Source organism: Marmota marmota, unplaced genomic scaffold, assembly GCF_001458135.2.
Source record: "Marmota marmota marmota unplaced genomic scaffold, marMar, whole genome shotgun sequence".
In the NCBI taxonomy this organism is placed as follows: Eukaryota; Metazoa; Chordata; class Mammalia; order Rodentia; family Sciuridae; genus Marmota; species Marmota marmota.
The window spans coordinates 16882606-16907668 of NW_026000142.1; the positions used below are offsets into that span (position 1 = coordinate 16882606).

Genomic DNA, 25063 nt, shown 5'->3' on the forward strand with positions numbered 1-25063 from the left:
TTTTTTTTTTTTTTTTTTTGTGTGTGTGGTACTGGAAATCAAACCTAGGTTTGATCATACTAGGCAAGCACTCTGCCCCTGAGCTACACCCCCAGCCCCCTTTCCTCCATCTCTTTATGGTAGCACAACCTAACCAGTAGAACTGAAAAGAAATGCAGTATGTCCAGTTTCCATCAAGAACGTATGTTATTCTTCCCTAGGAAAACAAAATGAAAACTTCTGTCAAAATCCTTGTCAAAATTTCATACGTAAGTAGAGAGTCTGATTAAGCTGTTAGCACATTTCTATCTGCTTTTCAATATGATGCGTGAATTATTAGAAAGTTAACAATAATTACACTGAAACGGCAATTAACTAGAAACCAAATAATTCTCATCTCAACAAAGGTTTCTCATTTCTTTCCCCTTTGCCCTAAGCTTGGAGAAAAATAACCAAGAAAACAAACTTACTTCAGATAATGCAAGACCTAGCTTGGAGTTAGTGCTATTTAGTGATAATTGATTAATTTACTATTTACACTATGCAATGGAGAACAGAAGATAAGCTCCTCATAAACAATCAATATAAGGTAGGAGACAATTATGAAAAGTAAAGATAAATTATCATGGGAGTTTTAGGATGGAGAGAGTTTTAGACAGATGAATATAGGTGAGTAAATTATCCTTCTTAGTCCATATACTTATGAACTTTATTTTGAAAAGCAATAAAAATTCTAGTAAATTAAAAAAATTAACACTCAAGTTAGAAATAAAAAAGTTTCCAGCTAGACTTAAGGTAACCTTATTGCACTAGCATTGAAGAAAATTAAGCTTTACTCTACCTGAAAGCAGAAACAAGTAGCAAAGGGGGGATTATAGACTATGTTAATTAATATCTGTCATGATATATACATACTGCACCAATACTCTTAACCATTCCCAGTGCATTTCATTGTCAATGTTCTCCTTACAACAAGTTAATTGGAAAAAAATGAATTTACAAAATTCCAAGCATTGTGTTTTGTTCTTTACATGCTTTATTGAAGTTACTGTAATAATATTATCAGAGTGGTACCATTTAATGCTACATACAACAATAAATGCATATTATAACTGCCTCTGATATTTTAATATTATAAATCAAAGAATATGTAAGTATTAATTAGCAATATTCATTGGATAGCTATACTTTTTGACTTTGCTATAAGACTCACTTTATCATTATAGTTAATTATAAAGGGTTGGTCTTTTGCTACTACTTACATATGAACCTTTCTCTTCAGGTGGCTTCCTGTATCAATGGTGAAGGGGTTTTGAACTGAGATCCAAACCATTCCTTGCATACTGGGGCCAGTCACATTCTGTGCTAGATAGATAGGTTGTGAATGAAAAAGCATTGGCATAGGCAAAAGGTAGTTCCCTGGTGGTGAGAGTTAAGGACCTTTATTTGGAAAAAAGTTTAAGAGTACTGCAGTAGAGAAACTTCATGAGGTGTCACCTCAGGTCTTGAAAGGAGGAGGCAGTATCACACAGTATAGACAAACAGCTCAGAATCCACCAGTAAGATAGCGAGCTTAACTGGCAGTTTCTTCTATTCTCTGTGATTATTTTCTCATTTTACTCTCCCTCAGCATAAAGATTTTTAGAAGTTCTACACTACTTAAAGTACCCCAAAAGAATCGAGGGTCCACACAGAAAAGAAAGATGACAAGGAGGAAGTAAGGCTGTCTGAGGCCTGGCAGAGTGTTAAGAAGGGTGTGAGAGAATCCCAGGTGTGGAAGGAAGCTCAGAATTCAAATTCCAGCCTCACAGTCCAGTCATCTAGATTTCTAGAAGGTTCTCCTTCTAAAACCAGTGGTCTGGACTCTTCTAAAGATAAGGGGCACTTGCTTCTGGTAGATTCAACTAATTTTAAAAACAGAGCAACCAAATTGATGATTTATTAAAAAAAAGAATGAGTGTAGTCACTACACTAATATTATACTTAGAGATTAAAAAAGTCCTAAATCTGGTCTCAGTTGAGTTTCAGTTTTTCCTAATGGTTAAAGGAGGCAATTATTGGTTTCCTAATTGTTTGAAAGGATTATCCAAAGGATTATATTACCTGGTGCACATTACATCATTTTCATAATTATAGAGATGTTAAAAATATTGCTAGCAACATTATCATGCAATCTAGACCACATCTCTGATATTATCACAATGGTTAAAGTTAAGAAATTATAGGAACTGGCTGATTTATCTACCTAATATAAAACAAATAATTTATCCCATTTTTTTATCTGATTAGATTTTTTTGGAAGGTGGGGGAGATGGGAATAAAAGTAACTAATCAATTAATAGTTCTAACTCATAAGCTCAGTTGTATGATCATGAACAACAACAAAAAAAATAGCTTAAGTCTTCAGTTAACTTATTTTTTGTTAACATAGAGCTTCTCCTAAGAAATGGATTTTCACAAAATTGCAAACATATTTTATAAGCTAACCCCCAATAAATTTCTCAACAGTTGGAAACGAAAGAGTATTTTTGCTCATTTAGTGGTTCTTAAATGTCAATAAGCAACAAAATCTTACATGGAAAGCTTGTAAAAATGCAGATTGCTGGGTTCTACTCCCAGAGTCTCTGGTTCAGCAGCCAGACCTGAGACCCTGCATGACTAATTGGTTCTCAAGTGAGGCTTCTGATCCAGTGGTTACACTTTGAGAACCATTATTTTACTCTATACTGATACTTAAACAAAAATGAAAAAAACCTGAGCCATCTTTATGCATTTCAAAAGTATTTTATCTAAAAGTATGTAATTAGATTTCCCGATAGGATATGAATAATTTTTCTCACTGAAATAAATAAAGAAAATTTTTTTTTCTCTTATGTTCTTAAATTTGCTCCTAGTGCCCCCAAGTGGATAAAAACATTACTAACAAGAAGGAAAATAATTCTCAGGAGGACTGGGACATGTAAATGTATCTCTGCATTTGTTAAAATGTTCAAACTGAATATTTTCAGCAAAGGTTAAATAATTAAATGCCCTTTGCCCTCCATAAAAATTTTTATAAAGGCCCATAAGTCTTGCACTTAATGTTTTATTTGTAGAACATAAACATTGGGTCAAGAAATCCCCAAATCTCTTTTAACTCATAAATTCTACACTGATATAAAGAAACAACAAATCTTATTTATAATAAAGTGGAATGTAAAGACTAGCAAAGAAACCACTGTTATTGTACGTTCTTCATCATGTAGTTCCTCAAATTTTTGATAATATTACAATAATTCACTTAGGGTTCAAGAAATGATTTGTACTTAAATAATTGAAATTAAGGCCGAGGGGCTAAATTTGCCATGGCTAACTACCCCCCTCCCCAGTACAGAATGCTGACAGTAGTCTATTTGTATCAGATCCTAAAGGAAGTTTTTGGAAGAAGATAAAATGTTCTTTCTAGGTATAATCAGTAATATCTTTATTGATATATAAGAAACAATTTATAATATAAAACACTGGTAAAGAAGCTTGGAGCTCAGAGGCTTGATATTGATTGAATCTTTTTTTTAATTAATTCTCTTACCTGCATGGATGTATCTATCGCCCTTCCACAATTAGCATTTATATGTCTGTTTCTTCACTTTTCATCATTCTTTTAATTTCAGAAAAGGCTTTTCTATTTTAAATTTATCCCCATGGACTCAAATTTTTGTAGCCACTCATGTGGACAGTTCATTCTGCATAATAGGGGGAACACAGAATTTCGTGGCACCAATCAGTGGCACTGGCAAATGCTGTAAGGGGGCTAATGAATCCATTTACCTTTTCTGTGTTTTCTTTAGCTTGCTTATGCACATGTATTTCTCATACGAAATACCCAGTAAAGTCTCATGTTATTTTATGCCAATTAACAAATTGCTAACATGTCATGTTAATAAAAAAAGCAATTGACCTAAGAAGAAGGGCTAATTAAATGGAGTAAGATAATTAAACGATTCTCAATATGTAATCAAAAATTATGGCTGGAAGTGTTTCACAATGTTGTCTTTTTGTTTTCAAGTATCTGCCTATCTGCAAAATTCTAATCAGTGTATCCATATGCATAAAAGACAGATCCAGTGCAGATGTTAATTTGTTGCATGATAGAAATCAGGTGTTCAATTACAAATAATGGGGTGTATGAGAGAACGTCCAAGATTTCCATTTAGCGGACCGCATGCATCTGAGCCGACAAATGACTGGAAAGTATTCATATTGGAATTAGCTACTAACATGCACCCAAGGCACATTACATTCAACTCCTTTATTATCCTCATTATATAATATTCACATCTCCAGCCCAGGGTGATACCTAATTTGCCACTGATTTAAGAATTTGAGCATTTGCTGATCTAAATTCTATTTATTGTACCTGAATTCTTTTAAAAGGATGATTTCGATTCTTATCTAATCAGGAGGGATTTTGTTTCTGAATCTTACATTTAAGCAATCAAAATCATTTGCTTTTGTAGTAAGATAAATGCTCTGTACTGGTTACCTCAAAATATTCTAAGCTTTTAAACTAAGTCTACTTTTCAACAATGACTTACACAGCATCTCAATGATATTTTGGCAAAGTAAGACCACAGAGGGGATCAGCTTTATTCACTTGTCTGAAAGACATTACACACATTTTCTTTTTATATAATTCACACAAAGCCATAAGATTAAGATGTATTCATGAATTAAAATATTCATCATGCTAGAGACTGATAGAATTCTGAGATGAGGAATAAATGTCAGACTAATGCCAAATTACTTGATCTTAAATCAATATCCTACTATTTAGAGTTTGAAAAGTAGTTATTGAATAACTAATAGGATCATGCCTCAAAAACCTCAGTGTCAGATAACCATAGACGAGGCCACAGAAAGATCATTTGATTAGATGGCAGAGTATTAATAGTGTACAGCGATGGGGACTTCATTACTTTAATAAAGAGCACAAAGAAGGTTTTTAAAAAGTTCATTACTTTTTCATTCCTCCCATTTTCTTATTTCAGTAAAATTAGATTCAATTTTAATGTGACTAAGTTCCCAACTCATTAAAAAAAAATACTATTTCTCAGTATGTGGCAACTAGTAGAGTCCCCAAAATTATGCAAAAATAATTATAGGGAGAGGTAGTTTCTGTCAATCAAGAGATGAAAAATGATGACCTTATGGACCAAATTTGGCTGCAAATATGTTTTGAAAGCAAAGCACTTAAAAATACATTTTGGAATCACATAATCCTATTTCACTTCTCATGGATTTATACCAAATCACTTCACAAGGTATTTGGTGTGGTTGGCCATTGGCAGCCCTGGATTACTGTTAACTCCTACTGTGATCATGGGGGGAGAATAGTCACTGAATGACTAGGTAGTGGCTTAGAGAACAAACTCTGGAATCAGACAAACTTAAATTCTAATCATGGTCACTTACTAGCTAGATTACTTTGGGAAAATTCCTTAACCTATTTATACATTAGTAATTTATTCTGTAAATTTATATCATAGTACCTATCAAAAATTATTGTAATATTTAAAGTTCTAGGTACTTCAAATATATTTCAAGCAATTACTTTGCTTTATTTTCATGTATAGATATAAGAAGTCATATGTTGCATGAGATTGCTAAATAGTAGTATAATATGAGTACTCTAAAAAGGTAATCATCCAACAGGTAATGAGTATCTGTTTTATTTTAAAAAGTGAAAGCAGCTTTCTGGTATATTCATATGACTTTTACAAAAATGGCAAAAATGTTAGAAATATCTTATGATACCTACCCACATGTATAATTGAGGAAATTATCATTGTACTACTATGAAAACAACTTAAATGCACTTAAAACTTTTTAGTAAGCTTTTAAGCAATGGGCTGGGGTTGTGGCTCAGTGGTAGAGTGCTTGCCTCCTACGCATAAGCCACTAGGTTTGATCCTCAGCACCACATAAAAACAAATAATTAAAAATAAATATAAATATATTGTGTCCAACTACAACTAAAAAATTTTTTTTCTAAGTTTTTAAGCAAATTAAAGATCTTGTTTTATAGGCAGGTTGAGCCTAATATCAGTGCAGGTAACTTATGCTCCCTGGGGACTTTTGCAACTTTAAATGATTGGGTTATAGTCTTAATAAAAATTCTATTGTAAAAGTCTTACTCTCATTTTCTCAACTGTTATTTGAGAACAAAGGAGAATAATAAGACATTAGAGAAAATTCTAGATTATTAGCACCAGAAACAAAATTAAGTAATTGAGTTTCTATAGCACAATATATTTAAATTAGAAATGCTACATATTTTATCAGAACGTATGACATTCAAAGGTACATTACACAATTCAGAGTGGACATTTATGTAGGCAGGAGTGGAACAGAAGATGAGACCAGGAATGAAATGGTTAAAGAGGAAAACAAAGGTGAGGCTCATACTAGTGTGAGATGAAATGAGGATGTGAACATTTAATTTTCTGGGCCCCAAACCTAGAGAAACAAATAAGGCAACAAGGCACACTTATCAATAGCCTCCTAAATACAGCTGTGCAACAAGTTATACAGGAGAAAAACTGGAGTGTTTTAAAGTTTGAAACATTTAAATGTAAATCTTAAAACCATGGGCCAGATATGAGGCATGACGTCAATTTCATGCAATGATTGCACAATGGAAAAGCTTTTTCTTTTTTTCAATTTTCATGCTTTCACTTTTATCAATATGTCCTTAATTTTGAGGAAACATGAAATAATGGTTTTAGTTAACTGTGTATTCAAAACATTTCAATCAAACATTGCATTTGATTTATTTACTTTTTTTTTATAAGTTTAAAGCCCTTTCAAGTAGATGTTCTTTTCCATTAATTTTAGTAAATATTTGATATTAACCTAGAATTTTAAGATCTCCTAAATCATGACTATATTTACAAAAGTTGTCATGTAGTATTAACAAAACTTGTAATTTATACATTACACTGTAATCATATGTTGACATTTTTATTTGTACAAGATATTCCCAAACTGTGATAAATGCAGAAACAAAATAATGGGAAAAAAATACCCCAGAAATCTGAAAGCAGTTTAGGAACATAACTTAGTATTATAGCAATTTTAAAAACAACTAAGTTTTAAAATGTTGTGAACTCATTCTTTCAAGTTTAATAATCCAATAAAAATTCAATTGTATCAAATTAAAGAAACATTTAAAATTTTATGATTGTTAACCTTTTTTAACCATAAATCATTTTAGCAAACTCTGTTATGGGTATGTTCCTGAATTTGGAACTAAATTTATATCTCAGCTCTTACAAATATTCAAACTAATTATTTCAGAATGAATATAGAATGACACTTTAATTAGTGATGTGTCTCCTGGCAATTAAGATTCTCTTGCTTCTCTTAGCAATTAAAATGGCAAGGCATATTATTAAGGTCCCATGATTCTTCATACCTATTCCTGACAATTACCACGGGAAACATTAAAGGCAAGATTGTAGTTATAATCAATTCACTGAATATTTGGTATCAGGGTAAACATTTTCTCCTTCCTATCTAGTAAATTTTTCATTCTACTCATATTACCTATCCATCATTAAAGCAATTTGTGCTCTGTATCACAAAGTTCAATTTTTCATATTACTTGACTTATTATAACCAATTGAGTTTATATAAGTGCAAGTTGTAGGGATAATTTTAATTAGGAAATAATTTTTAACCCATTTATTCATGATATGACTTTAATGATCAGAACAATAAATAGAGGGTGCTTAATGCTGGCAGAAAAATCAGTGCTAAAAATATGAATCATCTAAAATTACTGTAAAGTGAATATATTAATATAACAAAGACATATGCAGAGAAACAAAGATATATGGACAAATTGTTGATACTGCGGTGAGGATGGAGGAAAAGAAGAGATGCATTTTTAACTTTCTGTATTCTCTGTTGATATATAATCACAAAAGTTAACTCATGTATCTAAGTATATTTTTAAAGTGGTATTATCAGATGACTTTTTTGATGCTTCTCTGATAATTCTAGTTTTAATGAAATATGTATTACTACTGTACTAAGAAAACATCTCAATGTTACATGGAAAATACATGAATAATATAAAATTGAAACATGGTGTTCATTTGTAAATCAGTTTATTTTAAATTGATGTAAGAGTCATAAATTTATCAGTAATCTTTTAGTAGTATATGTTTTGTATCTATAGCTAGCAAGGTTTTAGGCACTTCAGTGATATTGACTCACTTCACTCTTATAGCACCTTTTGAAACAGGTGATTAGCATATTTCATTTTTCAGATGAAGAAGTAAGGCGCAGGAAAGTTTTAGGAACTTGCCTTAGAATCATCCAGCTAGATAAAGCTAAAATTAGGCATTCAGGTTGCACATTCCAGGCACTTCAATGAAGCTGTACTACTAAGTACTTCAGTAAGTTTTAATTATTTTCCAATTCATTTAAAGAATTATTCACATATTTCAGCATAAGCATACCTCTTTTCTCTCAGATACACTATTTAGTAAGTCTAAGGGTTAGATTTTGGGGGAATAACACATGGTTAGTTATAACTAAGTGCAAAACTGGAAGGTGTAAACAGGTTCTGTAAGATGTTCACGATTGTATGGCTAAAGTATTTTAAGAATCATAAATTTATTCATATTCTTTCAGTAGTCTCAATCTTATCATTGGCTTTCCTGTTTTATCGTGTTATGGTGTGGATGTGAGGTGTCCCTCAAAAGCTCACGTGTGACACGATGCAAGAAAGTTTGGGGGAGAAACAATTGGGTTATAGTCTTAATCTAATCAGTGAATTAATCCTTGATGGGATTAAGTGACTGGAGGCAAGTGGGTGTGGCTAGAGGAAGTGGTTCATGGTGGACATGGTTATGGGATATATATTTTGTATCTGGAGAGTGGAGTCTCTTTCTCTCTGCTTCCTGATCACCATGTGAGCTGCTTCCCTCTGCCACACTCTTCCTTCATGATGTTCAGCTTCACTTCAAGCCTGAGGAATGGAACCAGCTGCCTATGAATTGAGACCTCTGAAATCATGAGACCGTAAATAAATTTTTCCTCCGCTATACTTGTGCTGGTTGCTATTTAGTAACTCTAAGGGTTAGATTTTTAAGGGAATAACACATAGTCACAGTGTTGAAAAAGCTGACTAAAAACATCCTGGCTGTCTCACTTCCATGTTGTGCTCCCATTCACTCTGTTCAATGAGTGTGTCTGTGCATGCATCATGGTCTACAGGCCAGGAATCTATCTCATCATCAGGTTCTATCAGCATTCTTTCTACAGTATTTCACATAAGAGTGGCTGAGTTCTTTTTATCTTTCTTACATATGTCCCATATTTGCTTAGTTTAATGAACACTGATAAACACAAATGGTTCTCAAAGTGACAACCAATAGAGACTTTATTTTTCAGTTCCTGTTTTCAAATACTCATTGTATCCTTGCTCTTTTACTTCCTAGAATGACCAATGAAAATTACACCCAAATGACTTGGGCAACATTCTTGTACATGGACATCTTAACACTCTTAAGAAAATTAATGTAAGTGAAAACAAGTTTTCTAACTTTTTTTGGGGGGGTTGCAAATACAGGTATCATACTTTCTTGGCAACACTCTCTAATTATCAGTTAAAATGGATTATATGTGTTACTTATATTTTTTCTCTATATGTATGCCAAATGCATGGAAGAAACAGTTGATACCTGTCATATATCATACTCTGGATTATGTTGCTTTTCCAATTTAAGTGTTTTACATTTTACAGCTTTCTTCATCTTATAAACTATGTTATTAAGTCAGCAGCTGTTCTGTTTCAGTGGGGGAAACAATTAGCTTTACTGGAATGCATGTCTCTTCTGACTGATGTCTCCTTTTAAGTATCACCATCTTTATAATAAAGTTCAATTATTTATTCATTCAAAGTTATCAATAGTCATTGCTAAACATTGGTGAATAATTATTTGGTGAAACCAAGCATGCATTCACTACTTGGTTTGATGATGGTGAGCAATAAGCTCCAGCCAACAAGGGGTTAATTTTACCCAGAGAGAAACAAGAGTATGGATGGCATTACTCTATAATAGAGTGCATTTCCAGTTTCTGGGAGCACAGACTTGGGATGCCTGAGTTAGCCTGAGATGGAAACATGATGGGTAGCAAGGAATTTTCATTTTGTCTCTTAATTTAAAAGTATGTTATCAATCAATAACTTGTATCTACCATGTTCGAAAGCCTGTGAACAAAGTAATGCTATATAAACAGTAGGATTATTGCCTTCAGGGGAAACTACTGTAACTGGCCAAGATGGGTTCAAACATGTTACCCACAAATATAACAAACACCTTGGCACTGAATAAATAACAGAGGCAGGAATGTCACTCTCCCCTCTCCTCCAGCTTCTCTTCTGAAGCAAGCCATAAAAGATTTCACTGAACTTCCTCCAAAGTATGTCATAAAACCTATTATCCAAAGTATCTTCCCTATATTTTAAGTAAGTTCCTCCGATCTCTAAAGACACACAGAAGAATATGAACAAATAGGCTTTGCTAAGTTTCACTCCAGCTTATTGCCTTTAGGTCACACTCTTTTCTCCTCCAATCACAATTTGTATGACTGACCATAAAAAACTTCCAGTTTCTTTGGTCTCCACTCCTGATGGCTTGTCATGTAAAACATATTTAATAAACCTGTATGTTTTTCTCTTGTTAATCTCTTTTGTTACAAGGGTGTTAGCCACAAATTTTACAATGTGTGATAAAATAAATCTTCTCCTCTGTAGATATATGTACATGAAAATTTAAGTATCAAAGTAATATAAGGAAAAGGCAAAAAAGAGGATAAAAGGAATTTACAGAAGGAAGCATATATTGTATGACAATTGGTAAACTTGGAAAGCAGCAGTATCATAAACATTCACATTCTCAACTCAGAAATTATCCTAGATACATATTCAAGAGAAATTTAGTAACTTGGAAAAATGATCATTTAGTGGGTCTCATTAGCCTACAGCAGGTTGCACAGTTTTGTGACCTGAGCTGAGTGAGGACAACAGGGCCGATATACTTCCGCTTCTCTAGGGATGCAGCCTGTCGCCTTGTGATGAAAGAATTCAACAAGAGGTATGTGAAGCACACAAGTGCTTTCTCAAGTCTATGCTTCTGCCAAGTATGGCACTGCCCAGGGGCCAAAGTAGGTCACAGTTGGAGGGGATACACAGGTACAGGGCAAAATGCATGGATTTATGAAGCTCATTTATTGGGTCCATTTAGAAGTTTGGACTAACACTTGTATAAAGAAAATATCTTTCTAAACCAGTAATTTTGATAGCAAAATTTTGACTTAATCAAAATTTTATATATGGGAAGTTCAATGCAGCCAGGAAGGGAAAAAACCAGGGACCTGGGTACTGGAGATAGAGGTGGAGATGAGAAGGCCAGCTGCTAGAATTGAGGACAGTGCCTAGTAGAGGGCTTCTGCCCCACTGTGCAATTCAACTATCTTGTACATTGTGCTCTAGCAAAGCTGGATGGTGTCCTTGAGGCAGAGACTATTATATAAAATGGACTCGGCAGTTCTCTCAAACCAGGGGAATGGGCAGGAAGTGGCTTGCAATTAACTCATGAAGGAAGATTAGATTAATCCTCAAGAAATAAACTAGTTTCTTGGCACATCTGTGCTAATGTGAGAAAACATGTAACCTGGTGCCAGATTGTTTTTTTTTTTTTTTTAAGTCAAAAGAGTAGAAGAAACAGGGATGTGTTAGTAAAAGCATTTTCTGGATATATGAGTTTATCAATTTGGCTGATATCTTGGATTTAATGTTGGGTATGCAAGGCAGAAAAGGCTGAAAAGATGAGATGGGACCAGATTTTTGAAGAATTTCAATGTTAGTTTAAGAAATTTGAATCCAATTCCATATTCAATGTGGAAACACACACAGTTTTTGGAAGAGGTATAAATAGTGTTCCTAAATTCCTGAATGGCTTGGAAAACAAGTGAATACAGGAAAATCAGAATGGAAGTTACTGAAACAGGCTTTTAGCTGTTGTTATAATAGAGATTGAATTAGGACTGGCAGTAGAAACAAAAAGAAATTTAATTGTGGAATACACGAGAGAGAGAAACAGACAGAGAGGTATTATTACTAATGGGTGAAGAGAAACATTAAAGATAAACCTGAACATCTCTCTAACTGGCAGAAATGCTAAGGCTGCCAGTTTCACAAAGGTGAACATAGCTGATAATCAAGTTCTCTCTTTTTGAGACTTGATAATTCCTTCTAATCCACTGTCAAATAAATAAAAACTTGTTTTTGGAAGTATTATATAAAAAAACGAAGAACCCTAGGGGCTGGGGTTGTGGCTCAGTGGTAGAGCACTTGCCTAGCACATGCGAGTCCCTGGGTTCAATCCTCAGCACCACATAAAATAAATAAATAAAATAAAGATATTGTGTCCAATTACAACTAAAAAATAAATATTTAAAAAATTAAAAAGACATTTTTATATAAATTTACAAACTGATATTTTTCTGAGAATAAGGCATACTTATTTAATTATGTGCTACCCTTAAGTTTATAATAATCCTAAAATGATTGAGATTTTAATTCTTGTGAATTCTTTGCTTTCTCTGTTCATGCTATATACACTGGCATTCAATCATGTGATTTTTTTTTTTTAAATAATCAGAAGACATCCATCCAGCTCAAAAAGTTCTCTTCACTATTTTTCCCAGTATCATTCACTTGGAATGTTTTTCAGGTATTTCAAATACAGTCTACTAGGGAGCTGTGGCCATGAGATTCCTGCTATCAATGCTGCATTCAGCTAGACTTCCATTCTGGTCATCTGGAAAGGAGTAAATATCCCTTTTGACACTTTTTTTTTAGAGAAAGAATATCAGAATTAATATATTAATAGACAAGTTCTGACTACTTCTAAAATAGATTCTTTGTTATATTTTCTGTATTTTCAGACACTATCCTATGCTGATTACTTTTTTCCTGAGATTCTTTTTCTTCTTCTTGGACCTCTGCCATAGCCTCCTAAGCTATTGAACATGTGCTCTCTTGGCTAGAGTTCAAGTCTGCTGCCAAGAATGTCCATCAAGTTCTTTTACTTCTACTGATGTCCTTCTTTCAGTTTTCTAATTTATGTAACTCTCAGGCTCCTGCATCTCTTCCTGATGTTGGCTTTCTGCTATGCTCTGACCTTCTGAAATCTCTGCTTGCTCTTTGGGGTGTCTCTTCCACTCATCCTCCCCCACACTAGGTCCAGTCTCTGGTGATGACAGTGCTGATTCCTTTCCTATTCCTCCTCCTTCTTCTTGTCCATTGTTAGGGAAACTATGTGCATCAAGTTTGTTTGTTTGTCTACTTAAGTGGAGTAAAAGCATTCACTAAATAGAATTGGCAGAAAAAATTTTTGAAATATGACTATTTCAAAAACTCAGGGGTCACTGCAGTAGAAAGAATGCAAATGACTTTTATAGATTCCACAATGACAGTGTGAACAAAGCTCAAATCTAGAGTATTTTATTTTTGCCTTAAATATTTAGTAAGTATTGATTATATAACATATTATTCTTACAAATAAAAAATAGTAACCCTGGAGTATACTCCCTTCCATAAGAAATGTTACTAAAACTTCCAACTAAAGTCTAATAACGAAGCACAGAAATGGTCTAAATAATGGATAATAAACACTAGTAGAAATTTAGATTCTCGATCATAGGCAAAAAGTCTTTAAAATTTTTTTTTTAAAGTTAGCCTCACGGTAGAGAATGATGATTTTCAATTTAATATTCATAAAATACTTTTTATGACAGAGTCTTTAGATTTATAGATATATAAAACTTATAGACTGGTGAAACTTACTGCAATTCTTCTGGGGTGGTAAATATTTTGAAACACACTCCAAAATTTTTGTATTATAGTAGACCAATTAGATAGTACCATAATTTGAAGCTTATATCTGAGCAGTCCAATACTTACTTTGAATTTTGAATATAATTTCTGCATTGTCTTTTTCTTTAGAAAACATTCATTCGTTCACTCAACAATTTAGCTCCTATTAAGTGATAGGCAATGATCTAAATATTGGGTTTAAAAGTAGCTGTAAGACAAGGTTCCAACCCTATGAGAATTACATTTATTTGAGAAACTAATCACTAATAGATCATGCCATGGAGATTACATTCTAGTTGTGGAGTTAGTGCAAAATAATAGCCAGTGACTAAAACATCAAGTAATGACGAGTTTTAAAAAAGTAATGAAGCCAGTAAAAAACAGAGAGAATTGGCAGCAGGGATAGAAGGGGACTTTGTAGTGCAAAGGGCTTTTCTATAGAGATGGCCTCTAATGGAGAACTGACTCATGAGTGGGAACACTGGGGGCAATGACTCATGAGAGGGGATACTGTGGGGGAAGGAGGCAGCACATTGTGTAGCAGAGTCAGCTATGGCCAATGACTTCAGAATCCTAATTTCAACAATACTAACCTCTCCCAGGGACTGTTTGCATAAAACACTAGCACATATAGTCAGACAAATATTCAAGTATATCAATGTCTTAGGTGCTATAATAACTGCAAAATAAAAGTCAGTCATTAAATATTGAGTGGTTTTCTTAGGCTTATTGATATCTACTTAAATGAAGCACATACACACACACAAAAAAAATTAAAATATACAACAAATACCTGAAATGAAAATAAAACTAACATACTTGGTATGCTGCTTAGGGCTGTATAGATCAAGTCAGACATAATGATTTAAGCCAAAAAAAAAAAAAAGTTAAACTAGCAATTGCACTAAAGCATACAAAAAGTACCACTAGTTTTTTAAAATATGCATTGAAAGCATCATGATTAAAAATCAAGTTAGACTGTATGAGTCTGAAATTAAGGGCACATTTCTACCTTATTTATCTTACTTGCTATGAAATAGTCTCCAGATATTTTTTAGAAACTGAGCTTATTCCTTAGACACATCATGAAAGTCAGCTACTCAAAGTTCAAAGCTTATATATAATATGTTCATTAGACACAGGAGCTGAAATAACGTTTGTACAAAAATAAACACTGAGAGAAACAAACTTCCCCACCTCCAACCAAAAGAGCTGCCAAATAAAAGTTTAAAGTTTAACAATTAAGCAAAGGGGCCTGATGGAGATGATAACTTTTATACTTTCAAGGAATTATGATTTGTCCCCTTCTATTTTCTCATCTGTCTTTAAGTATTTTTTTGTTCAGGATAAAGTCAAATGATGTATTAAAACCAGAACATTATCATTGAATATTTTCACCATGAAGAAATAATAAATGTTTGAAGAAATAGATATACTTGGCCTGATTTAAACATTTCACAAATGTATACATGTACTGAAGCATGATGGGACCCCACTAATGTATGCAATTTTTGTTTTTATGTACGTTAAAAATCAATTTTATTTAAATAAAAATTTCCAAAAAACAATTGGTGATTTAATAATGCTTATTACTAGCTAACTGAACACTTACTGTGTAGCAAATACTGTGTCAAGTGCTTTATGAATATATCTCATTTGCCACTCAAGACCCCAAAAACTATGCTGAGAAAAGCGAAGATCTGAGAAAACCGATGCAATTCTCAAATAAACCAAAGGGACATTTCACAATCAAGTCCAGCCTTAAAGCCTATGTACTTTACCACTATGGACCCTGCTTCTTGTTGACAGAAATGATCTTAAACAATTTGGCTTGAAAATCATTTAACTATTTCCATCTTGCCCAAGAGTATGAACATTTCTATCTCAGAATTAAAAGAAAGACATTCATGTAAAACATAGTAATTATAGTTAATAACAAAAAATGTGAGCACGCATTCAGTGTTCTTACCACAAGAAACAAGTACATGTGCATATATAAAGTAGCTGGATTTGCCATTCTGCAATGTATACATGTTTCAAAATAAGTTGTAAGGATAAATACAATTTTTGTCAACTTGAATGAAGGAATGATGGAAGAAAGGTTTTTATAAAAGGAAACAGGTTTCATGCTAGAAGGAACCTAAAGATAAGTTAGGGAGCCCATATTGTTTAAAGATTAGTAAACTAAGGAGGCGGAGGATGAAAGCCACAGAAGCTGGCTGGAGCTCAGGTCTCCCAGAAAGCCTCCTCCTATGCTTAACAGCAGCCTTCCTGAGGGCTTGAAAAGGAGCAGGGGGTGTGTCAGAGGCTGGGGGTTTTAAAGATACTTTTGTTCCATTTCATATTTTCAATTTAAATTTTTATCTTTCCTCCTTTTTTTAGTATTTCAAAATGACTTCTTTAGGGTTTTATCAATAGCTACAACATATTACTATGTACTAGTCAGCCACTCTCCTAAAAAGCACAGCATGTGTATTAAGGTATTACTCTTTCAAACAAGTATTTGAGGCTGGTTCTGCTAACATTTTCATTTTGCATTTGAGAAAACTAAGGTTCAGAGAGGCTTTATAACTTTCCCAAGATCTCATAGGTACTATATGATGAAGGCCAGATTTGAATCCATGGAGTTTGGACCCAGAGTTTACATTCCTAAAGTCTTGATAACCCTTTATCGATCAACTACCATGAGTCCTCTATAGAATATACAATGGGTTTCAATCAAATGAATTTCCTTAAAAATCATATTTTAAGGGGCTGGGGATGTGGCTCAAGCTGTAGAGCGCTTGCCTGGCATGCGTGGGGCACTGGGTTCGATCCTCAGCACCATATAAAAATAAAATAAAGATGTTGTGTCCACCAAAAACTAAAAAATAAATATTAAAAAATTCTATCTTTGAAAAAAAATCATATTTTAAGTGAAATAAATTTAACTACTCTTAACTAAAATAAAATCTTTTCCTTAGATTGATAACTTCAGTCTTTCACTGTAGAAATAATATGCCCACATCACAGAAGATATGGAAAAGAGAAAAAATAATATTTCAATCATTGTTTTATTGAATATTTTTAGTGTATTTCCTTTATGATATATCCTTTCTGAATATCCTATGCATCTGTTTTTAATACTATCAGACTATACTGAATTCTACAGTGTATACTTTTCAAATTAATCTTACATAATAGAAGCCTTTTTAGCCTGATATGTCAGTCCTTATGCATCCTTTCTTTGCTTTGAGAGGATTCAAATAAATTCCCATTTTTTTTTTCATATCTCTCCATGCTGCTCTCCCATAGTCCACTTTTCCCCAAACACTGTGCATCCTCCATACATATAGCACAGCAATGGAATGAGAGGCATGTGAACATGCAGAGGTTGGGGAGCAAAGGAGGTACTTAATCATAAGGTTCTAGGCCCTAAGGAGTTTTCAAATTTTCTAGGCCATGGTCTCTGTTAGGAACTGATAAATCTGAGGTCAAGGTAGATGTACTGATTTATTCAAGTTAGTGAAAGAATTGAGGTCAAAGCTACAAGTCTTGGCTCTTGAGCTAGATAGAACTCACTCTACCTATTATTGCCTCTCTATCTTTATCTGGCCACTATTCAGTCACATATACCACAAATGAACAAAATATTAATAATTAAATAATGTCCAAAGTTTTTCTTCATCTCTCATAATGATCTGTCATTAAACAAGCCCACGAGTTTTGCTTTATTAAACTCAGGATTACTGTATCTGTACACAGTGCAAAGTAAGGCCTTGATTTACAAAATGAAAACTCTATTATAATTCTGCACATGAACTATTTATAAAATTTTAATATACACTATCTTATATACTATTTCTAAATAATTTTCACCATGACTTAAAAAAAGTGTCCCAAATTAAAATGATCTATGACTATATATGGTCTGATTTGAAGGGTATCAGAGACGGGGGTAATTTGGTACATAAAAAAAAAAAAATGAAAAGAAGTGCTTGTAAATATGTTTCTCTCCTAAAGAAGAATGCTAAAAGGCTGAATAAAGAGATTCAGTTTGAGCTTAAAGTTTAAGGCAGGCATTTATTATAATACCAACCAGAGGGAGTATAACAAGTTGAAATTCTCATTTAAGGACTATTGAGCTGTTTGAAAATGTTTGTACCATTATTACCTAATTTGTTAATAAGCACTAATAAGTAAAAATAAAAATATGGGTCTTAATGATTTAACATATTAGAAAGTGCCTTGAATGTAAAGGCATATGGAAAAAAGAAAGTGACTTTCTAACTTACTCTTTTTATCATTCTAAATGTGATGACTACCTTAACTGTTTACAGAGGAGCACAGTCAGTCATATTTTTTGGAAGCTGTATTTGGAAATACAATTGATTGTGACTTAAGAAACTAGCAAACATGTGGCCAGAAGTTTTGGCAAGACTACGAGCCACAGAATTTCTGTGACAGCAGGATATCAGGAGAAGGTCAGATGGAAAATATAGTTATTTTAGATAAAATCAGGTAGAAAGTCATTCTAAAGGTAGGTTTATAATGAGAAATCAGGGCTAGGTGATAGAGTACTTGCGTGGCATGTTCTAAGCCTTGGGTTTGATCTTCAATACAGGGGGAGAAAAAGTGGATGGTGAGAGGGAGAAAGAAATCAATTTTCTCTAGAAAAGAACACATTTGTCTTTTTTGTAAAGCTGAGACCTTCCAAACAATTTCCACCAAGACATAATTAAGATTTTCTTCCCTTTGTTCATCATATTGTCCCTTAAATGAGTTAAAAATCATAAGTCTTTTTTTTTTTTTTTGGTATTGGGAATTGATCCCAGAGGACACTTAACCATTGAGCCACATCCCTCCCCAGCCTTCTTTTGTATTTTGAGACAGAGTCGCCCTGAGTTGCTTAGGTCCTTAGTAAGTTGCTGAGGCTGGCTTTGAACCCTGGATCCTCCTGCCTCAGCCTACCATGTGGCTGGGATTACAAGTGTATGCCATCATGCCAGGCCAGATCATCAATCTTAAACCAGAAACAAAATAATGTAATTTTATTAGGATAGTCATTTCATTTTATGCGCCAATGTGATGTCTGAAAAGTTAAGCATGTGAAGTTTGTGTAAGTGTGACATCCTAGTCCAAATACCCAGCTGCCCTTCTTCCTAGCCAAGCAAAGGTCATGGGCAAGTATGGGGTAATGACCTGCTTATTCTCTTCTTCTGCCAGAAGATGAATTGCTTTCCTTCCCTTACAGCAAGAGATGAGCCTTTTATACTTTTATGATATATATTAAAAAGGAGAGTTTTATTAGTGACAATTTAAAAAACACATCTATCCATTCAAAAGTATAAAATGCCAAGGATAACTGCAACACAAAGAAAAATGTGTATTCACGACAGTGATTTTGCTAAGATTTTTACCTTACCAATTCTTAAGTGTGAAAAAATGCTTCTATAGCTACCTATTAATACAATTTTTATTCGTTTTTTTTCCCTATAAAACCAATTAGTTGTGTGTAGACCTCTGATAGATTGTGGTCATAAAGCTGCCACATATGTGACAGCCAATTTAGTTTTCTTCTTTCTCCTTTTCAGTTGTAGCCTTGTCACAATAGTCATTTATTTCATTACTGCTGTCTTGTTTTGCATTTCTTTTGGCTGAGAAAATAACCTTTGAATTAGGAAAATAATTTCATTTAATAAGAAGGGGGACAGCATTTCTATTTTAAGTTAATGCTGCTACTTAGCCACTAGGCTATGCTAAAGTACAGTCCATTTGTTAAGAACGCTATCTCTCAGCTATGCACAAAAGCAGGAAATAAATCTGAAAGGCGGATGTGAATCAGTAATCATTCAAAATCTAGCTGGTAATTCATTTAACAGATTTATCTAACAGTTTTAATAATCGGTTTATATGAAACACTCCAAATGAATAAATGAATCTAATATATGTCTTGTGGCAATGTTCAGTTTGGTTTTAAAAGGATAGGATCATCATTAGGCTTCTTTTGCCCAAATTAAATATCCATTCTCATTTGCATGAAGTTAGCCCAACTTAAAAAAAAGCCATAAGGTATATTTATGAACTGATTAGTTATCAGAAATATGAGCTTTAGATCAGATATATTTTGCTTTCTGCTTCAAAAAATAGATCATTTTAAAAAATGCAGTTGAAAACCACACACCATTTAATTTATTTAAGATTTTTTAACACTAAAATTATGCTCCTTTACCTGTAAATTATGTTTAAAATCTTTTAAGTTTAAAGTTAACCAGTGCAGCTTATTCTAATTTTTATACCTTTTCCCTTTAAAACTCCAAGGAGCACATGGTTAATCATTTTCATTGCTGTTATTCATATTAATAATATCCATCCTCAATTACATACTGTGGGAGACACTAGGGCTTCAAACAGGCCTAACAAGCTTACAGTGCAGTTGGAAACCCATGAAAGTTAAATAATACTTATAAAAATATTAGGAGCAATGCAGGGATCATAGGTAAGTGACACACAAAACATAATACATGCTAAGAATCTGCATATGAGAGAACTGTTCACTGCCCATTTTATTAGAAAAGAATATTTATACTACTAAAGTCCCAGAGGATTTCCAAGTTTGATGTGCTGTCAAGATAAAACTCCATAATATTCTAAGTTATTGTTTAATCCACTGAACAACTCACCTCTAAGAGGAGTGTGCCATATTTTAAATATGTATACATCTTTTTAAAAAATTCAGCTTGTTTCTTTTCCAATTATTAATTATTCATCTATTAATTATTAATTATAGGATGTATTATTTACAGAACATAATCCAGCTCCAATGTAAAATGTTATTAATCTGTCATTCTTAATATATTTATACCTTGGTAGTTGAGTGCACACAGATAAGAAAAAGGTTAGTTGACTTTCTTTCTCAAATGTAATTCAGTTAAAACCCATTTAAGAAGCATTGCAGAAAAGATGAATAGTTATGCTATGGGTGAAATCCAAACAGGACAAGAAGAATTGCTCATTAACTGTCTGCTGCATAAATTAATGGTGAGCGGGTAGATGGATCAATGAAAGAACTCTAAATATTAAATGCCAGGATCTCCATATTTTCCCACGTATAGTTATGTTCAGAGGTCATATTCAAAATATTTAAAAGTGTTACCACACAGGCACGGAAAATCCAGAGCAGATGCTGTGGTAAAGCACCTCCAACTCTCCCTGCCTAAAAGGATCAACTGCCATTACTGCATCATTGAAAACATTCAATTCTGGTAATTATCACTTTTATCACTTCTAATGTACTAATGTATTAAGATAGTTTTTATTGAACTGCAATTGTGGATTATGATATTCTTAATTTACTTTTGCTATGCAATACATTGACTTAACAGAATTTTTATTTCTAGAGTTCTTTCACTTTGTGTGCCACAAACTGTCTAGAACACTGGTTAGAATCTCTTAGCAATGGAAGGTAAAAGCCCATGTGGCTGGAATATGAGGCATTCCTAGTCTGAGTCCTTTGGTGAGCTCTTGAGCTTTGGGTTAAGATTAAATTGAGAGACTATGACATATCTTCTTCCATGTCCCTTCTGTAGATCTGTAGTCTTGAGCAGAAGTCAATTGCAAAGCCATTATGAAGGCCATTAGTTAGTCAAAGAAATATGATAAAAACAAAATCTCTTTTGGTGTAATGGAGTTACACCCCACTCTACCCCTGCAAAAAAAAAAAAAAAAATCAAGATCATTTAAAAAATGATCCATAAGGGGTCTGTACTGACCCATCTGCTCTGGAGCATTATAAACTTAGGAACTACTAGATTAGAACAGGGTTTTATCCCCTTAAAATTAAAAGCTACAGAACTTACCCATGCTTTGTTTCATGTTCTGTTTTCCTTCCTGGGACAATCTGAAAAGCCCGGAAGTATTCAACATGGTACTGGTCATGGGCAGATTAAGGGCCATCTTAGCATGATGATAGACTCCTGTTTCTTATTGTGCCATTCATCAAAAGAAAAAGAGACTGAGCAAAAAATGATAGAGAAATAACTAGTTCCTGGAACATACCATGTTTTTTTTTTTTTTTATGTCTAACTCAAAACTCTACTAGTCCCTAAGTACTTTAGAGAGCTTGTGGCTACTCTAGTCTCAAAGCCCTCCATGCCAACTGTATAAAGCTTGTCATTAGCTCACAGTTCCCCCAGGACTCCTGCCTTCGTATGGGCTGTCTCATGTGATTGGAATGCCCTTCCTCCCCACTGCCTACCTCCTTCAAATTCCATCTCAAAAGTTCCAAACAGGACAAAAAGAATTGCTCATTAACTGCTGCATAAATTAATGGTGAGCAGGTAGATAGATGAATGAAAGAACTCTAAATATTAAATGCCAGGATCTCCATCTGCATTATGAGCTGAGTCACAGACTTGACTTTATTGATAAATTAAAGATGCCATAATGTAGGCAACCTAAATTACTGTTCCCTTTCTGAGAGGTGATGGTCCAAGGTATTTTTCCCTTACTTGAGAGCTGTTATGAAACTGCACATGCTGCACCCCAAACCAAGGGACTGAAACTGTCTCATCCCAGTGTAGCAATATTCTCACCCTGATGGTAGTATGTACATTTGGACTACCCCTTGCACAACACCCAATTTAGTTTTCCCTAAGAGTTATCCAAAGAATTCTCCTTAGCTTTTGAACCATCAGCCTGGTCCTAACGTTTGTGATCTGGCTTCAAAGCCAGCAGACCTGTCTTGACAGGAATGTACTTTCTGAGACTCCTAAGTCTGTGCTAAACTCAGGTGAGCCCTTTCTGCAACTGCTTCTCTCCATAAAAAGAAAAGCTGTAGCATTCTTTCCTACTGGCTAACACCTCTATACTAGAATTTGGCTGTAGTACATCCTGAAGTGTTAATCTATGAAAGATCTGAATTTTTGAAAACTCATTTTATTTTATTCAAGAATTCAGATCTGTTCCTTCACCAGCTACAAGAGAAAAAGGACCTCGGCAGAGATGCAGGTTGATTCAGACCATGGCACTCTCCATGGGACAGTTCCTGCCCAGCTTGCTTATCCAGAGATGGCAGCAGTCTCTCCAGGATTGATTTAGTTTTCACTCACACATCAGGCAAACGCTCATCTCTCTCCTGTCAAGACTTGAACAACCTCCTGGGTTATGTCAGAACCACCTTCTAGTTTTTATGTATTCTTTGAAAGTTTAACCATTTCTGGGGACTCAAACGCCAGGCTTGTTTCAACTATTACTGTATCTACAATGTGAAGAATACTTGTCAGCAGTTATCCCTGTACATCAGTGTTCTTTATGACTAGTGTGTAACACCAACATAACTGAGCATCAACATTATGCCAGTATACAGAAAAACAGTTACATTAACAACAGAGTACTTAGCCATAATATTTCCATAAATCTAAAAATTTAAAGATAAACTACCTATACATCAGCAGTTTTGAAAAAACTCCATGTAGAAATCTGATACGCTGGTTCTCTCACTAAAGTGACAAAAGTGATACAATGATATGAATAAAACAATTCAAGGATGGGAAATATTTTCAAATACACACTTACCCACTATGCTTCATGTGTGGTGGTTTTTCCATTCGCACTGCCAGTTTGATTTTTAAGTCATAGTCCTGACTATTTTTTGGAACTATCATGCGGTGTAGTTCAGCTGACTTGGAGCTATTAGAAGTTGGGTATAATATTACCTGTAAAGGACAAAAAAATTAAAGTGTGTGGAGTTTATAATACAGGGCATTTATGAACTGAAACTGGAATTTATTCTATACATTTTCCTACTTGTGAAGAGAGTGTCAATGCCCAAACATATCTAATAAACCATTTGACTGTCTCCTACCATAGCAGATTGGTTTTTCATATAGACTTTTATTTTTGACAAGTATGTGTGTTCATATTATTTCATAATTCATTTTCTTCTAGTGCCACTTTATAATAAATTAATAGTACAACAAGCTACAGTTGAACTGGCAATTGAAAAATACTTAATGGACACCTATAATTTCAAGACTATTTAAAACTTCTTAGGGCCAAGAAGTTCAGAAAGAAAGATTCTATAAAACTGCAGATAACATGCTTATAAAGCAAAACCAATTATTGAAGCTGTACAAACATGCTCATGTTTCAATATTTTCTTTATAAAATAGTACTAAAGGAAATCAATGAGAGATGGACAAGAATGATCATAGCACATTTTCTGCTCTAGATCAATACAAAGAAAAGCTCTTCTTCCTGACTAAGGTTTTCCAGAAACATACAGATGAACTATAATTAGTGAAACAACATAATTATTTTAAATACACTGCCAAGTTACCAAGTGATTTTTTGACTTTAATTTTTTTTAATTAGTTATACTTGACAGCAATTTGCATTTCATTTCATTGTACACAAATAGAGCACAACTTTTCATTTCTCTGGTTGTATAGGATGCAGAGTTGTACCATTTGTGCTGTCAGACATAAGGTAATGATGTCCATCTCATTCCAACACTTTCCTATCCCCATGCTCCATCCCCTCCACCGGTCCCCTTTGCCCAATCCAAAGTTCCTTCATTCTTCTCACGCCCTCTCCCCCGATTATGGATAAGCATCCACTTATCAGAGAGAATATTTAACCTTTGGGCTTTTGGGATTGGCTTACTTTGCTTAGCTTGATATTCTTTGCTTAGCATGATGTTCCCCAACTCCATCCATTTACCTGCAAATGCCATAATTTTATTCTCTTTCAGTCAGAATGACTATTATCAAGAATACAAGCAACAATAAGTATTAGTGAAGATGTGGGGAAAAAAAGCATACTCATACACTGCTGGTGGCACTGCAAATTGGTGCAATCACTCTGGAAAGCAGTACAGAGATTCCTTAGAAAACTTGGAATGGAACCACCATTCAACCCAGCTATCCCATTCCTTGGTCTATATCCAAAGGACTTAAAATCCAGCATACTATAGTGACATAGCCACACCAATGCTTATAGCAGCTGAATTCACAATAGCTAAATTGTGGAATCAATCTACATGTCTTTCAATAGATGAATAAATAAACTGTGGTATATATATACACAATGGAATATTATCAAGTGATTATTTTTTATTTTTTATTTTTTTATTTATTTTTTTTTTTTCTTTTTCTTTTTTTTTTTCAACAA

At 33.8% G+C, this 25063-nt stretch overlaps 1 protein-coding gene across 1 annotated transcript in view; it reads right to left on the reverse strand.

The window, feature by feature from the left end:
• Positions 1-25063, reverse strand: part of Cadps2 (calcium dependent secretion activator 2) — a 511596-nt gene that overhangs the window by 190787 nt on the left and 295746 nt on the right. The window contains 1 exon segment of the mRNA XM_048786046.1: positions 23468-23607. Coding sequence (XP_048642003.1) covers positions 23468-23607 — 140 coding nt within the window.